The following is an 18,096-nucleotide window of genomic DNA, read 5'->3' on the forward strand; positions in this document are numbered from 1 at the left end:
GTACCAACTTCCTGTCAAAGCTATGGCCTCCTCAAGAACTAGGCTGAAAATGCTCAAAATAAAAGCATGCAGCTGGAATACGGAAAGAGTAAAAAGAGCCATTTTAACTAAAACAAAGTTTTCACATACAGAATTCACTCCCAATAAAATATTCTGTGTTTGGTATGAAATGTATTTAAACATTTTGTTTTACTTTACTTTTCAATAACTGGAAAACAAAGATGGGTGGGTGGGACTTGGTTTGCTTGGATTTCACAAACAGAAAGAGAAATATTTCACACAGAGAAAAGAGAAATCCAAGCAGAAAAAGAAGAAAAGTTCCTAAGGGAATTCTAATTTTCATCATCTTTACTTTGGCCAAAAGAATTTCTGTATTTGGATGACAATTGAGTGGCTAATAAGTATTCATACTAACTGCACAACAGGCATCTCCAGAGCCTGAGAAGGTCTCTTGGACAGGTGAAAGATGCAACCAGAGCTATATCACATTGCTCCTGGCAAAAGTGGCAGGTGGCTTGTGCTTTTCTATTGTGGTATTTCAGTCTTCTTACTGCTGTTTATTTCAGTTTAAAATAATTAAAAGGCATCTATCTTGCATCTTAGCAACTTCTGTCAGAAATTGTTTTTAAACTGGACACATACAAAGCACAGATTCTGGTGCCAAAGGAAAACTCACTGAATCAACTATGCAGCTAGAATAACTTATATAATTTCTAAGATTTTTTTTTTTCTTAATATGAGACTGAAGGATGATAGGGCCAATTTTGTTGCCCAAACTCTTACAGTGTAAGAGTTGAGATAGCCTTTAGAAATAGGATAATAGGAATGGGTCCATTTCAGACTGGACTTCTACCATATATGTCTTACCATGCTAAGCTCCTGAAGTCTAGCAATTCATCACTGAAAAATTTGTCCCCCACCTCATGGTTTTGAGCATACATAAGACTGGCTGAGTCAATGAGAACAGCCTGAGAATGGTACTGGAGACTCTGTAAGCGAAAATCTAGGTATAGAAGTCTACTGTAAAAGCCTAATGAAAAGAGAATTTATCAGCAGGATAATATCCTCTGCTCTACCAGTCTTTGAACAGTCTGGTTCTAATGATTTCTAATGTAGAGTTACCAAAGTTTGTCTGTAGACCTACACAACCCATTCAGAAGCTGAAATCTGCAAACTCATCAGCTCAGGACTGCTTCCAAGGTTTCAATTCACAACCCCAGCTCTTGTTTAAGTATTCACCCCAAAACACAGTCAGGATCTCTGTTCAGAACAGAAGCAGTAACAAAACCGAGTTCCCTTACTGCTTGTCCGCATTCCATACATGGGCCGTCCAGCCATGGCCGCAGGTACTGCTCTGCCACCTGACTCATAGGCAGAATAGATCTCGTTGGGGCTGCAAACCCAAGGTTTCCTCACGTTGGTGTTGGTGAAAACCTTTAAACCCATTTCCTGTGGGAGGAAAACCAAACATGCTTTGTTATTTCTGAATCCTGTTGAGGTTTACACAACAGATTTGAAAACGGTGTTTTACTGCCTCAAAATGGAGAAGTTGTTACTGTATGTGGATTGGACCTTGAGATGATCCCCTGATCCTCTAGGGTCTGAGTGCCTGGGTGGCTCAGAAAGACCAATGATACATCCCCTCTTTTTCTAGGACACTGGTTCCAGTCCAATTTCAGCCTAGGGGTCAGGATTAGCTAGGAAGTAGACATACGGTTTTCTCTCTGGAATGAAATGTCTGTGGCTACAATGCAGCTCAAGGACATACTGATTTATTCGAGGTAACTATAATGGCATGGGACCATTTATCTCCAATTAGAATGTCACTTCAAGTCAACCTCAAACCTTTTCCTGTAAGAAAACTTTGAGACCTTTTCCACCAAGTGTGAAACATATCTGGCAAGATAAATTAAAGCTTATGACCCTCACTGAATATGCCTCTGGATAAAAAGAAGAGTCAGGTCATTCAGATGCTCAAACCTTTCCCTTGTTAAGTTTCATGATGCCACAGAAGGCTTAAGCATTTTCAGTCATTCTCCCACTCCACTCCCTAAACAGGCCAGGGTGGGCTATACCTTTAGGATGCTGTAAGTGTCCTCTTCAGTCACCCCCATTACTGGAACATAGGTGATCCCATCCCGAACTATTGGCTCCACAGTCATGCAATTCCACGTGGGCTCCTCCAAGGCTGTATTTGAACCATAGACATAGCCATGGAGTTCCTTCACTGGAAGTAAGTTATACACCTTGGCAGAAAGAGAGAGTGTATTTGACATTTTAGTGTCCATTGTTATGAAACACAACTGAGGGAGTTGGATGCAAGCACTGTAACAGTCACATCACCAGCACATGCATCCACATTGCCATGGTCCTCTCTGTGCTGAGGGCAAGAAGAGTTTGGGAATCAAAAAAGAAGGATCAAAATATAGAGATATTGCAACTATTTTTATGCTCTGCATGTTACTCTGGTTATTATGGCTCAAATATGTAAAAAATTATATTGGCCAAACCATCTGTAGTACTTTGCCCCTACTCAGGGATTGTAATTTTCTGCTTGGCAAAAGGCAAATAAATTCTTTGACACTTCCAGATGCTACCCCAAGAAAATTAATCCATGCATGAGGAGAATAACTGAAAAATTATTATCAAACACACAACAGCATTTGGCTCTGGCCAAGACAAGCAGGCCCCTTAAAAGGGCTTTCTAATTGCCATCTCTAAAATCACACAAAACCCCTAAGAAACAACTGCTGCCCATTTCTCATCTTTTTGCCCACTGGAGAAAGACGAGAAGCAGCACAGCTCTGACAAGAGCTCTTTGCTTCCACTCCAGCACTGGCTGCTCTTGCTCTGACCAGGCTCTGACTTTTTCCACAGACCAAGAACGTACAGAGGCGGGTGACAGGTCAGCTTCTGGCTTCATGAGGAGAACACTCTTGTCCACAGCACGCACAGCACAGAGGGAGTTGGGGGAGGCTTGGAACTGCAAGTGAGCATCTGAGGAAGGCAGGCCTTCCGAAGGGGAGAAGCTTAAGTCCACCTGTAACCACAGGAAAAGCTTTGTCACAGATGCCCTACCCTCACAGGACTTTTCCTTCCAGTTGAGTGCATTCTGTTCTAACTTTGCAAGGTCCCCACACACATGCACACTTCCTTCTATACTTCCTCCATGGTAAGATTCCCTTCCAGCAGTGCCAGGGGAGTCAGCACCAAGAGTTCTTGGCAACTTCAAACATCACATCTGCTCATAAAATTTTTAAGGTGGTTTTGGGTTTTGTGGTCATTGTGAATGTGATGAGGCAATCCCACATGGGGGTTAGATGTGATCAGACAGTGGGGCATGTCCTTGAAATAGGACCAGTCACTGTATTGCACCCAGAAACTGCATGTGGAGAGAAAACCAGCTTGTAAAGACCTTGCTCTTGTTTTCTTTTTCTTAGCCAGGATAATATGCAGGATCAGCAGCTTTGACCAGCTCCTAAAGGGGGTAGTAGTAGTAGCCCCTGCTAGCACTTTTTTCCAGCAGTTGATCCCCTCCAGGTTAGCACAAACCAGTAAGCAGTGAAGCTACCTACAACAATTGATATGTTGCTTGTCCAGTATTAGTGAATCTGAAGAAATTAGCTTAACCAGGCTAAATCTAAATAAGTGAGCTTGAACACACTGCAGTCTGGTGGTTGCTCCCTCAGGAAGTGGACGCTTACCTTATTGTTGAAACATAATTCTGTGTGGAACTTGGCTGAATCAGCAATCACCTCACGGTGCCTGCTGGGCACCGTGGTATAGACAAGCACTTGGGCCACTGGAGCAATATCAGCTTGTACAGACAGTTGTAGTGAGAAGACACCATTGTCTAGCAAACAAAACAATGGCAAAAAGTTAATGTGCAAAGAACTTTCTCTTGAAGCAGCCAAAATTTTAGGTTTGACTTTGTGCTGAACTTTATCCTTGCCATTATGATATTCCAGGCAACCAAGTGGGATGAATTGGTGCTCACAGACATGTCTAAGTCACCATGTCTGACTGAAAAGGCCTGTTTTCCAGTGCATAAGTATGCTGAATTTTGCTTCAGCTTCTAAAACCAGACTATCAGATGTATCTCCAAGGAGCACTGGAGCACCAGAAAATGCAGTGTCAGGAGTAAGATAGTGGCACAGGGGATTAGAGCAAATCTATGAAAAGCCTGAAGGCAGAGAAAGATCAAACTCTTCCCAGATCTTAGAGGACACGCAATTGTGGATTCCTGCATTTACATGGAAGCAGAATGTATGTCTGCCATGGTTGCCTAGCCCCTCATAAGAGTGATAATTTGGTGGGGGAGAGGAACTCACCACTTTCCTGGTCCAAATCCAGAATGTGAGTGCCTCCTCGCTTAATGTTTCCCTTGGCCATCACCTGTAAATGGAAGGAGAAACTTTGTTGTGATTGTGGTTTTGCATAAGCCAAACCTTGAAAGTGAGGGACCCTGCAAGGAGAGCAACTGTGCTGTATGTCTGCTGCTCACACCCAGCTCCCTGCCTCCCTGTAGCAGAATCCCTGTGCTGATCCAGAGGGCACAGGGACATCCTTACTTTTTTACTCCCAACTCATACCCTCCTTTTTGTTTCCAAAGAAGGATGACAAGAAAGTGTTTAAAGACTGCTGCCACAAACTACAGCTTTTATTCCTAATCCCCTTATAATTGCCAGTGACATCCTCACTGTATGGCAGGTGCAAACTTACCAGGTAGTAAAAGGTGATTTTCTTCTGCTCTCCTACAGCCTCTGGAGTAAGGATATAATGCACCCGGATCTCTGTGGAGGACCCACAGCTTAGTAGCTTGGACTTGGGCTCAATTTGGAGGAAGCTATTACTGGGAGAATAAAAGCGCTTCAGTTGAAGATAACTTTCTCCATAATATGGAACAACCCAGGAACGTTCATAGCAGAAGATGTTTGCTTTATGAACTGCCTGGAAAAGGAGAAAACACATACATAGATCCTCAAACACAGGTGGCCAAACTGGAGACAAAAATTCATGGCCTAATATTAAAGCTTTAGTATTTTTTTAGTACTGAAGTGCCATGGAAATCTACAAAATAAAAAAAAAAAAATAAAAAAAATTTTTAAAAAAACAAAACCACATGATTTTGGAAAGTGCAAGATGCAAGACAGGATGGTGGTATCTTTCTTTAGCAAATCATTGAAAATGATCTCACTGCCAGAGAAGCTGGAGTCTGTGTCAAACAAGCTGAATCATAACAGATTTTTTTATTATCAATGTCACTTTAAGGGCCTTTTACGTTAATGCCTTGCCCTCTCTAATAGTCTAGTTAGTCTAAAGGGAAAAAAAGCCAATTTTCATTTCTTTCCTTATCATCAGCACTGAAGAAGGGATAGTGCCAAGATCAAGCTACAGATGCTATAGAAAAAGAGGACAATCTCCAACAAAAATTCAAAACTTAAACCAAATAAAAGTTGAGGAGTTGAGAGAGTCCAGGCCCTCTTAAAAATGAGAGCAAGGGGAAGATATTTCACATTAAGAAGAGTGCTAGTTCAGCATTTGATGTGCCTCACATGCCATTTTTTCTTTATCTTTCTCATTATAATTGAGAATTCTTGCCTTTTCTTTATCCTGCAAAAATCTGAAAACTTCAAGCATCTAGTATTAACTTCTGGAAAAATTTTAATGGTTTTAGTCTGTGACAAACTGTAGGGAGAAGAGCAAATATCATTCTAGACACAAATACTCTCCCCTACTCCAGGATGTGATATTACAAAATATGAATGTTGCACAACAAATAGCATTTCCCACTAACAAAAAGATGTTCAGCAGCATCTGTTTGTCCCAGACAAACAAATTCCACCTCAAACCAAAACAAAGCAAAAACAAATGAACAAACAAAAGAAAACCAACCTCCCCCAGAAAAACCCAGGAGCTGTACTTAGAAACTTCAAAAGCCAAATTAAACCCTGAGATGTCCAGATGGGAGATAGACCCCCTCCTTGACTAGGGAGGGCTAGTGATTCCTTGGAGCAGAATGGACTATTATGATCTCTTGATATTCCTTCTAACCCTATATTGCAATTTCCAAGCAGAAAGCATATATTTACAAGATTAAGTGCAATTGTGACCTGGAACCTTAGTCTGCTGTATGGCTATTTCCATCAAACTGGTGTCATGGTTCACACAAACAACAAGGAACAAAAATCTAACTACTCTTGCATCTATAGTAGAAACTTTAGAGCTTCCCCTCCAGCCCTGCAAGGGGCTTCATTACCTTCTCTGCCCAAAGGACTTACCCTAATTCCAACATTTTCAAAGGCCAATGAGGAAGTGTTTAGGGAAAACTCTGCCATGCCCTCTTCATTTGTTGTATAGTTTTGTTCCTGTCCTCCTTGAAGAGAAATTCTTACAGTTTCATTGGCGATTGGAGTGTCAGACCCATCCACTAGTTTCACCTGGAGGAGCAAAAGCAGTACAGTTTAGAAGGAGAGAGATGGCTGCCACCCGAAGAAGACTGGTAGAACACCAAGGTAAAGATGTTGAGCTCATGTCAGACAAGGAAGCCTCAACAGCATTTTACACATATCTGTTTCAGAGACAGCTGCAAATTTTCTGAATACTTTTCCTCTTTCTTATCTCTGCCTCTGGGTCAGAGGAGTGGATATGGAGAATGACATGTACTTGCGCCTCTGAGGCCTCAAATTAAACAGGTGACTGTAGAAGGAGAATTTCAGTGGACTGGAGAGGCAGAAGCACAAGGACAGAATGAGGGCTGTGCTCTCAGCTGCTGTTCCTCAGTTTGAGAGCCTTCAGAGGAAAGGAGACCCACAGCAATTTGCAGCACTGAGGTCCAGCATCCTTGCAGAGTTGGGGCATATATCTGAGCAGAAGATTCAGTAGCATCATTGCTCGGCACTCATAGCATTCCATTCTCATGGTTTCCCTACCTGCCCAAAGAAGGGGACTCCTCGCTTGTAGTAAGTATCTGAAAGCACAAACGTGACTCTGCTAATGGTGGCTGTGATCTCAGAGAAGCTTGTTCCAGTCAACTCCACTCCTGCAGAAAGAATCATGAAGAACAAATTTGTCTCTGGCTGACCAGAATTCCTTTTACTCCAAGCCAACCCTCTTTTGCTGGACAAACTCTTTTCTTGATAGTCCTGGACTAGAGGCAGGAAAGTTCTAAGATTCCAGAAAAGCAAGAGTCTGCTTTTATCCCTCATTCCTACTGGGCAGGCCCCTCTGCTGGTCTCTCCTGGGCCCATTACATAGCTCTTTCATCCAGATGATCCATACCTGTACCCTCCTCTTTAATCTTAGCCTCTACGTGGAGCTTATTCTCATATCCACTTCTCTTGAGCTGGAATAACTTGGTCTTTACCACTTCAGAAATGCAACCATAGATGTCTGTCTGTTGGAGTAAAACAAGCAAGACCATTATATTCTCATTTATATGATGCTTATTCAGCTTAATGAATCTATCACTGTGTGTTGCTCTGAACTGAAAGAGAAGCTCATAACCTCACAGATAATCTATCTCTGTAGTTATATCAAAATGGGAAAAAGACATAAATAACTTAGCAAAAAGCATATTGAGGTACTTACAGCAACATTCGAGCAAAATGCTTGCAAACGAGACAATTTTTTTTTTTATGTTTGTGCAGTTTGAAGCTGCCAACACTTGGTATGAGTGAGTAGGGAATTAGTCAATGTATGCCACATAAGAGATGTTTGTCAGGCATCAGGCTCATTAGAAAATAAAGCTGCTTACTTAAAATGTGTAAGTCATATGAGTAATACATAAACCAAAGCTTGTATATTTGTAGAAAGCACATGACAGCTGGAAAAGTATTTCCAAAGCTTACCACCTCTCTTCAGCAAATTCATGCACAAGGCGAGCTTCCATAGAAGAGATGACTGGAACAGAAGCTAGCACCACACTATTTATATTTTCTTTTGACATGGGTAACAACAGTAGTGGCAGAGGTAGCTGTAGACTCATGTGGCTCGTGCTGTAGCAGAGCCCAGGGACCACAAGAACATCTTCTATGTGCTTTGTTCTTCCGGCATATTTCCACAATTGCTATTACTCCAGCTTCTGTCAATTAACCCAGTATTGTTGCAACTGTCTGTGCTCCAAACACCTTTCAGTTTTGCTCTTTCCAGTTAAGAGGTTAAAAAAGTGGGAAGTTTTTTCTGTCTGTCTTGACCACTGTTGCTAAACCCATATTTCTTTCCTTCTCACTCAAGATGCGTGAGTCTCTCTCCTGGTTTCTGCTCCTTTCTTTCCTCTAACACCAGTTTCTGTCCCCATACACTATCTCGAGTGTAAGCCAACTTCAACTCTGTTCTCATTGCTCATGGCTTTTCTACCTCACTTTACTCTTATCATTTCTACACTCTATCTGACCTTTCTGTTATTTCTTTCATCTCTTCATTCTCCATCAGATTCTGACCTTTATACACATTGTTCTTACTGCTCAGACCTTCCCCCTTATTTTTACTTTTCACATTTCATTTTGCACCCAACCTTCTCTCATCCTTCAGCCTTCCTTAAAATACATGGATTTTCACAGAATCATAAAATCACAGAGTGGTTTTGGTTAGCATGGGGCTTAAAGGCCAACTAAGTTCCAATTCTCCTGCCATAGAAAGGGCCATCTCCCAATAGACCAGGTTGCTCAGCCTGGCCTTGAACACTTCCAGGGATGGGGCATCCACAACTTCCCTGAGCAACCTGTGCCAGTGCCTCATCACAAATTAACACTATGTTTGTACATATTCAGAGCAAGCCTGTGCCTACAAGGCATGCTCAGTAACACTTTCTCCAATCACCCTACCCACCAGAGTAATCCTGACTCACCTGTCCAGAGAACTCCTCACAGACTGCTCTGGCCTCTTCACCATAGCAGGACATGGCTGCACGTTCGTATTTCCGGCAGACACGGAAGCTCACGAGGCCGGGAACAGGCTTCCCAAATGTGTATCTACCAGCAGTGAGGATTGAAAGGAAAGCAGAGAGGTTAGGAATGTAAGAGGGATGTAGAAAAATTACAGGCTCATCCCCATTGACCCCAGCTTTCTTCCCTAGAGTTGCCTCCAGGATACACAGGGTCATCATAGGAAATAAAAAGCAGAAAGGAATCTGGTACCATATGCTAATGCTGATTTTGTTGAGAGTCCCCCTCATCCTGGGGAACATGTTGCAAGCATTTACTCAACCACCCACTTGTGATAGAACTGGTTTATGTATGTGTGAGCACTGGGTCTTTACTCTCACTTTTCAGCCCAAGCCATGGCTCTCCCTGCAGGGTGCATGGAACACTGCAAGGCAGAATCCAGTGAAGTGGCCCAAAAGAAAGAGGGCAGCTGCATCCCTTAGGGTTTTCTCTCCACAATAACAAGCAGAATATACAGTTAAAACATCATTCCTGGTTAAACTGAACTAAAGACCTCATCTCTAGCACTGTAGCTGGTGTGAAATCCTCAATGACTCAAAAAATATGCAAGAAACACTCTAAACACCGAAAAATCAGATAAAAATATGTTTCTATATGTTACATATGAAGTGCATCAAATGGTAACTATTGCCTTTTCCTAATAGTAGATGTAGTCTGCTAGGGACCCCAAAAGAATTGAGAAATAAAATAAAGTCTCATCTCTCAGCCTCCCAACTGAACTTCCATCAGCAACTCAAGAAAACACTAAAACCAAGCAGAACTTGAAAGAATGACACTCACAGTCCACAAACTGTCACCTTCAGCTCCTTATCAAGAATGCTGATCACCTTGGGCATTTTCACTGTCACTTCAAATTTTGGCAGCACTGCAGCAGAACAAAAGGAAAACAGTCTATGTGGTAGAAAATAACATCAGAATGGCACATGAAGGCGCTCAGAGGCTGTTCTTACAAATTACCTAAAAACCTTTTATATCTAAACAGTCAGATTTTAGAGGCTTCTGTCACCTGCACATCCCACTGAAGTCATTGAAAACTCCTCAGCCAAACATTGTGCCAGGTAAGAAGACAAGACTATTACACCAGCTATTAAAATACAGCAGCTTCATAGGTAACACATGGGTTATCAGTCCCACAGAAGTAGAATATAGTAAAACAGAGAGATAAATCAGTAGAACCTTCTCATAAATATGCAGACTGAAGCCTGGTCTCTGCATTTTCAAAGCATGTAGATCTTATCAATGCTCAAAACAGGAAGACACCCTGGCTTCTCCAGTGGTACAGCACAGGGTAACATCCCATCCACATCCAGCTGCAGGAGGGGAAGTGGATGGTGACTGTCTTGGGAGAACTAGGAGGAGATTCAGGGCACAGGACAAAGCACAGTCTTGCAACTGGAAAAAGCCAAAGCACTTTGAGACCCATCTGCCAGGACACCTCTCTGCTGCATGAGCCAGGCCATGTGGGACCATGTAACAAGGGCTGTAGCTGGCTTGCTGGGGTGAGAAGATAAGCTGGTTGTGATCATGTGCCAGTGTGGACTGGGATACCATTTTTCTAGCCAAGCAGATGGAACTGGCATAGAGGTGAGACCACCAAAGGGAGGTTAAGGCACTATGGCATCACTCAAGCTATGGGCTTGGTTTGTGGGGCAGAAAAGGCAAGATCTTAATTTACAGCCTAGACCCAGATTTATGGTGTGACATTTGACAGGTATGTAGCCAACTAGAGATGAGGCTGTGGCCTAAAAGCACCTCCAAAAGGAGGTAAGGCTTGTGGTTGTCAGCACAGACTAATCCAAGCACTTTGCTCCTCCTGATAGGAGCCTTGCTGAGGTGGGCATTCTGAAGGGCTGCACTCCATGGTCTGGGGCTTAGGGAGGAGTAGAGATAGGTCACTCAAGTCCTCCAGTATTCTCCTCCTAAAGAGATGATTCTTGGGAGGGAAAGACACAGAAACAAACTTCCAGTGATGCTGGACATGCTGGTCAGATCTGCTACGCTGTTCAATTAAGATTTCATGTCCCCTGGAACTAGCTGTTAGGAACTTGAAATTGCAGTGACAGTTACCATACTCCTCCACAGAGAAAGAATGCTGAACTGTTGTCCCAGTAGCCTTCATTGCCACCACTGTGTAGGTCCCTTGGATAGGTTCAGAGGTCAGGTTGAAGAACAGCTGTATAAATCCCATCTCTAACTGTATGTTTGTCCACTGATACAGACGATTTTTCTTTGGGTCCTACAGATAATGTGATCACAAGGAGATTGTGAGAACAATGGGAGTCTGCAATAAGGTCTAGCAAAAGCAGGGAAAGGAGGGGACAGCCCCTGTGTTTCAGGAGGCTGCAGGCCAGGAGTGGAGGCCACTAGCAGAGTTTTGGGGAAACTATTCAGCAGGATAACAGAGGACCTGTAACCTGGGCCCAGGTACATGGTAGCCACCATATGAGTTAAAATTCTGTATAGTTGAATTAACGTAATGGACCAGCTTAATATAAAAAATAAACGAGAATCATGTTGAGACAACTGTTTACTCTTCCCAGGTTTATGTACAATAGATGTGAATGTGAATTAAATGTTTGTACATACCTCCATATATACCAGTGGAATCTAGAAAAAGAAGAAAGGAAGCAGCATGTTTAGACAGAGTGCAAGCAACACAGTGAAATGACTAGGGCTATGACCACATTTCAAGGTAAAAGCAAATCATCCAATGGGGGAAGGAAAAAGGTTCTTGGTATGGATCATCAGAGCATTTTGGGTGTGAGAAGGGGGGAACAATCCTTTGTCTCAGGCACGAAAGACAGCCAATATTACTAATTACTAACTCTGGATGATCTGCACTGCTTGTAAGAACAGCTGCACACTGTGGTGATGGCAGCACTGTCCATTTGCAGTTTGTCAAATCTTTCCAAGAATGCAGAAGGCAGCCTTGTGCAGAAATTTTACAAAAGATCCTGTTAAAAACATCTGAGGTGACCCGGAATTTTCACAGTTATCTCAGTGTACTCAGAGCTCTCTCCAAAAGAGACTGTTTTTCCTTCCTTTAGTCACATTTGACTTAAGGCCAAATAAGTTGAAAAACAAGTATCATGCTTACCATTTCATTCACAGGTCGGAACTCCTCATCCAGAGAAACAATTCTGAACAGGACTGATGGAAAAAGACAGTGAGGTTCCACAGTGCAATCAGTAACCAGAAAAATCAGTTTGCAAAAGCAAATGGTGTAACAGACAACAGGGCTGTTCTATTCTAAGGAAATTCCATTTACTAGAATGATAGGTGATGCTAGAAGGTTACCCATCTACTATGGATACATGAGTAAGAGGATGTTAGGAGCAAATCCATGGCAGTGGGAACATCTTACTGATCACAGGCATCAGAATCTCATTAATTGGGACAAAAGTTAAATTTAAGTTGCCTTTGTCTACTTTGCAATGAGGCATTTTTAAGCCAGAATTCACATGGGCCTTCTAATTTTGTTATAGCTAGACTGACTTCCTAGGAAGGATGAATGCAAGCAAATTACTTGGCTGCAAGTTTACGTCGGCTCTGGATGGAGAGAGAATTCAGTACCTCTTTTAGGACATTTGTTTTTATCCAGGTCAAATTTAGGAGATCACTGACCCAGAAGAAATAAATAGCTTACATAATTCTTGCTGTCTTCATTGAGCAAAAGCAGCTGCTGCTTTGAAAGCTATTTCATGACTTAGTTTGAGTTTTGGCCCTGTTCTCTATAGGATAAATATCCAGTCTTTCTCTGATTTTAATCCAGACCTCTTAACTGCATGGACCAGAACAACAGAGCCCACAGTGAGAGAAGGTGGGTATGCAGGTGCCCCAAATACGTGCATGCATCTTAAAATTCCCCAAATTTTCCCCATATGGAGTAATAAAACACAAGTCTCAGCCATGAGGCTGCAGTTCCGACCCCCACTGAAAGCAACCCATATCTGGGTGCACGATCCAACAGTTTTAGTACAAATGTTTGTTTCAAATGCAAATCTCCGCTCCTTTCCTGGTACCTGTCTGTCCGGGCTTGTAGATGGGTTTGTCTGTCTGGATAAAGACCAAGCTCTCAGAGTTCTGGACCACCACTGATTTTCGGCTGCTGAACTGCAGCGTGGCCCCCTTCACTGTCACAGTGAGAAACGTGGCTGGTAACAGGAGTCTTGATTTTGGAAGCTGGAAAGTAAGAAGGAAACTATGTAACAGACCACCTTTAAAGGCTTCCTGAACTGAACTAGCCTTCATGAAATAAGAGATCTAATGTAATCCTGATGGACCCAACACAGAGGTGAGAAGAACTATAATCAGGAACAAGAGACTGATTTTTATTTGTCCCATATTCCTGCCCATTCCTCCAGCTGTGCAGTGATTGTGCAAGTATTGAGCAGCAAAGGAACTCCTAGCTCTAGTACCCAATTTTTAAAAATTCTTACTGCCCTGATCAAACCCTTCTCTCCTTTTCCTTTTGACATTCACAAGCAGAATGAAATAGTCTGTCTCCTCTTTCAGGTTATGTCCCTAGTCCTCACAGAGCATTTCCTTTTCCAAACCAGACATGGCAGACATCTATACCTCTCTTTCACAAGTGACCAAGTCAGTCTTCAGCCTACATCTGACAAAGACAAAAATGTCAATCTTTTCAGTGTACTGAAGACCAATTCTTCACCCCTCAGGCCAAGGACATAATCCAGGCTCTGAGCTCAGTGATCAGGTTTCCTAGTTGCCTACAACTCATTATAGTCCCTGGGGCTTTCAATGACATTAAATTATAAATTTCCTGCTTTGATGGGGTTTTTTTTCAGATACAGACAATCACAGCTCTGTGTTCTTACATGAAGTAAGAATGTATACATTCAGTATATACCAGGTGAAAAGTATCTGAGGTCCAAAAGCTCTACTACAATTTGAAGGCACTCAAGTGACAAATTAGGATGTTGAAGGATGGTGTGGAAAACCATTTCACTAAACAGCCATCAGGAGTGTCATATATGAAACCCACTTTCTTCTCCTGTCCCACAAAGGGGGTGGCTTTCTAGGATTCAGCATCTCACAGTCATTTAGGATACTAAGGAGATCTCAGCAGTAAGAGGGTGTTGAGGATGGACATGAACACACCTTTAGCCAAGAGGTAAGAGACCACAGTGTTACTCTGGTGATTACTTCTCATTGTCTTTACATTTTATGCCTGGCACAAAGGATCATCCCACAAGGATGAGACACTCACAGAGAAAGGGATGCAGGTGAACACATCTTTCTCTGACACCACGTCATCAATCAAGCTCCTGTTCTCCCCTTGGTACTCCAGTGTGGCACTCAGAGTCACAGACTCGTTCAGGTGGGTCAGTTGAACGCAGACTTTCTCTTGAGAATCCGTGTGTATCATAAAGGGCACCAGCACCAGGTACTGCCTAGGAACAAGAGGGAATGATAGGTCAGAGGAGCAGCAACAGGTAAGAGGAGCTGTGTAAAAAGAACAAATAAACCAATCTGGTGACTACAGCTTCCACCGCACAGGGAGAAGGGTGCATTTTCTAAGAGTGTAACAAGATTTCCAGCATGTCTGTAGCAGCAGGGGAAAGCAAATATAAAATACCAGAGGAAATCCTCCACACAAACACCTCAAAAGGATATGTTTTTCTAGGTTCTGGCACAACAGCAGCATTTCTTCCTGGGATCCTGAATAAAGGCGGGGGCAACTCAATTGTCACCTTTGCTAGACTGTCGGTAGCATTCAGGATGCAAATGCCAGTAGCCAGTGAAAAAATTCCATTGACTACACACTGCGAAGAGTCTGTAGCATTACTCTCATTCCTCGCAGAGATTCAAAACTGCCACTGCGTGGTGCCAGATCTTAAGCAAAAACACAAACAAGTTTCAGGTTTTCAGGGAAGCAAGCGCCTCTGTCTCAGCTCAACAGGGGATCCTTGCTCAGCCCTGTGCAGCCTCCTCCCCTCCCAGCGTGGCGGCTTGCGGTGGTGTCCGGGTGCCCAGCACTGCATCTGGGAATCAAGCCCGATCCATCTAATACTAACCATGCTCCCATTTTGGTGGATGAGGACTGGCCTCCAGTGGGCATACTCAGAGCAGCGAGCAGATGGGAGAAGAGCCCTCAATACCTCAGCAGTAAGGCAAGACATTCCCTGTAGCAGTAGCAGAGGCTCTGGCATCTTTTTGTCCATCAGTTGGTCTGCAGGGATCAAGCTCTGGCCCCTCAGATCCCACTGTTTCCCCTGCATTTGATGAAAGCACTACAGCACAGGCTTGCTCAGAAATTCGCCTGCACCCCTTGCAGGTCTATGATGGGTGAGGTGACCCATGTTTTGCAGGGGAGGAAGAGACATTGCCAAAAAGCCAAAGGAAAATGTCTTTGGGATGTCAGGACCTCCATGTGCTGCTCCTACCACACACATACCCACATGCACACAACACAAATGCCCTTCACATACAAACAGGGGTGAAGAAAGGAGGCAGGACAATATACCCTCACAGACCTGGACAGTCACAGTCTTATAGTGTCACATTACCCTGGGTGAGAAGAGAATTTTCATTCATTGGCTGAGCTGAAAAATGAGAATTAATAAATAAAGCCATTTCCAAGCATGCCAGAGCTATTTGTTCCTTTTCTTCTCATTATCATCTTAAAAAGCCACTCTCAACTCCTGGGCATTTCAACCTGGGAGTAGGACAGCCAACCCAAAATTAAACCTTCTATTGTCCTTTCAAAACAGTTTGTCTCTTAAGACCTCATTGCACAAACATTTATGAAAACTTGTCTTTCAAAAGAACTAATTTTGTGCATAAAATTTTGTTGAAATCCTGTCAATCCCCTGAAGTTTTACTGAGATATCCGTTTGACAGCTTTTGTTTTGCATCTCTCTCAAGCACTAGAGCTCCTATTTGCAGAAGGAACTTTACCCAGCCCTGGTGTCTTTATTCCTGCAGAAAAGAAGTTAGACGACAAGGGACAAAGAAATAGACACAGGAATACAGCCAAGGCCTCCTGCCTGCCCAGAGACCCCCCAGCATAGCTTACGGCTCTGTGATGGGTGAGGTGTCTCCTGGAAGGAAGAAGAGGAGGAGGAGGAGGAAGATGCTTGATTTGATAAGCAGCCCGTTCTTCCCCATGGTACTCAGCAGGACGTGGTGAATCAAGCAGACACTCAGTGTGGTCCAGTGCTGCTTTTATTCCCCCTCTGCTCTCCCAGTCAACCCCTTTATAGTCTCCTCTGCAAACAGTCCAGGGGCTGGAGAAGATAAGGCTGGGGGCCAGGGCCCATCCGGAAACAGGGTGAGGCGGTAAGGAGGAGCTGGAACCAGCAGCTCCAAGTCTGGGCAGAAGGCCAGTGCTAGGGGAGAGAGGGAGGGGAGGGTTCCTGGCAGGCCAGAGCTGTGTCTCTTTTGGGGCAGGACAGAGGCAATGGAAAAGGAAAGCTAAGAAAATAAGGGCTAACAGCAGAGCATGAGGGGAAGCCTCCATTTCTGGCAGGGGCCTCTGTATGGAGCTGGATATGGCACTGGTCATGGAGGTTGCTGGAATAGCAGGAGATGGTTGATTTCTTTCAAACTGGGAGCAGGAGATTGAGCTAGGATTTGGGAAACAAGTGTGTGTGTGTCTAACTTCCCTTAACAGGTTGTGAAAACAGGGAATGGGAACTGAAAAACCTTTCCTCTCCACCCACGCTGTTCCCTTTTGCTCTCTGTTCCTGGGCCCATCAAAGCTAATGCCAGGAAAAGAGGCCAGAAATTGCCTGGAAAATCAAGTCAACTAAAATGATCTGGCCTTCACCCTGACAGAAACAGGGACAGTGACATGATGGGAAGCTGCCAAAAGTTCAACCCATTAACAGCATGTAACACATTAACCAGCTGCCCAGAGCAGCAGCTACCCTTACACAGCAGAACATAAGTGGCCTGGGTCTTCCTTTCCTTCTACTGGTCCTTGTCCCAAGTTGTGGGTACATCTAGATCAAATAATTGCTGTTTGATGGAGTCATCCTGGTTTAATTAAGTGCAAATTCATGTAATGCACTGTGATGGGCAATGCTGTACCATAGAGGGAAATGGGGTCTTTAGACCACTGTCTTTACTTGGTCTGCAGCAGGAGGATCAATAGCTCTGGTAATTATTACCCTTGTAAGTGGGAGTGGAATATCTTACTTATAGTTCTAATGCAAACACCAAAGAATGGAGATCTATGTTAGGGGATGCAAAGCATAATTTTCCTGATTAAAAAGTGTGCAGGCTAAAATGATTTTCTGTCTGTCCTACCCTTCTCCTAATATAATCATCAAAACTTTGGTAAACTCAGGAACTCTGTAGTTAAGAAATCCAAGTGCAGTGCAATAACAAACCTTCATTACAGATCTCATTCTGCCCTGCAGTGACCTGCATAGGAAAAATGAGGATAGTAGTGCATGTGAAATTTCCTTGGGGACTGCACAAAAGACAGCCCAGATTTGTGCTCTTCCTTCTGCAACTGATACCTAAAGATGGCTTTGCTTCCCCAAAAGAAATGTAACCCAGGAAAGTTACCTGACTCGCGCACAAACAAGAGGATTTGTATATATGAGCTGATCAAAGCCTTTTTGAAAATGACAATTTACAGTGGTAATGGTCAGGAGCTGGACTGATAGAACACAAACCCAACAGGATGAGATGCAGAACTGCACGTGGCAGAGGGAGCTGGATTTACCCTTTTTGTCAAATAGCCAAACAGCTCACACAGGTCCCAAGCTAGCTCCTGATCATTAGGACCTTGGTCAAAAACGTGCTCTGTAGCCAAAAAACTGAAGAGAAGCATTCTCAATCCATTCTGGCAAGGTAAACTATGCTTATCTTATGCTACATATCATGATAATATGAGAAGCTGTTTCTTCAGTGGTATTCTCTGGTAAGGTAACTGGTAGGTTCCCTTCTACAGATGATACCACCACCGTGACAAAGCAAGCAAGTGTTCAGTGCCAACTTTCTAGGAGCCAGGAACAACTATCTTTTGATAGCTGAGTGGGCTCTGGCACAGATAAAATAACTCATCCAAAGGAACCCAGACAACCCAAGATGAAAACTCTAAAGTTTTCACCTCCTACTACACTGCAGTTTCCCCAGGTCTGCCTGTTGCAATCGTGGTTATTGAAAAGCAGACTTG

The 18,096-nt window shown here is 43.3% G+C and overlaps 1 protein-coding gene across 1 annotated transcript in view; it reads right to left on the reverse strand.

The window, feature by feature from the left end:
* A2M (alpha-2-macroglobulin) overlaps window positions 1-16,242 on the reverse strand; it is a 29,259-nt gene extending 13,017 nt beyond the window's left edge. Inside the window, exons 1-17 of the mRNA XM_083885004.1 lie at window positions 15,985-16,242; window positions 14,176-14,359; window positions 12,968-13,127; window positions 12,043-12,095; window positions 11,532-11,552; window positions 11,013-11,181; window positions 9,726-9,810; window positions 8,849-8,972; window positions 7,282-7,396; window positions 6,933-7,042; window positions 6,282-6,440; window positions 4,723-4,950; window positions 4,332-4,395; window positions 3,705-3,853; window positions 2,891-3,040; window positions 2,076-2,246; window positions 1,302-1,449 (exon numbers count right to left, since the gene is read on the reverse strand). Coding sequence (XP_083741130.1) covers window positions 1,302-1,449; window positions 2,076-2,246; window positions 2,891-3,040; window positions 3,705-3,853; window positions 4,332-4,395; window positions 4,723-4,950; window positions 6,282-6,440; window positions 6,933-7,042; window positions 7,282-7,396; window positions 8,849-8,972; window positions 9,726-9,810; window positions 11,013-11,181; window positions 11,532-11,552; window positions 12,043-12,095; window positions 12,968-13,127; window positions 14,176-14,359; window positions 15,985-16,076 — 2,182 coding nt within the window. The 5' untranslated portion in view covers window positions 16,077-16,242. The remainder of the gene's footprint in view (window positions 1-1,301; window positions 1,450-2,075; window positions 2,247-2,890; window positions 3,041-3,704; window positions 3,854-4,331; window positions 4,396-4,722; window positions 4,951-6,281; window positions 6,441-6,932; window positions 7,043-7,281; window positions 7,397-8,848; window positions 8,973-9,725; window positions 9,811-11,012; window positions 11,182-11,531; window positions 11,553-12,042; window positions 12,096-12,967; window positions 13,128-14,175; window positions 14,360-15,984) is intronic.
* Window positions 16,243-18,096: the final 1,854 nt, after the last annotated feature.

Source organism: Zosterops lateralis (assembly GCF_965231275.1).
Source record: "Zosterops lateralis genome assembly, chromosome: 2".
Taxonomy (NCBI): Eukaryota; Metazoa; Chordata; class Aves; order Passeriformes; family Zosteropidae; genus Zosterops; species Zosterops lateralis.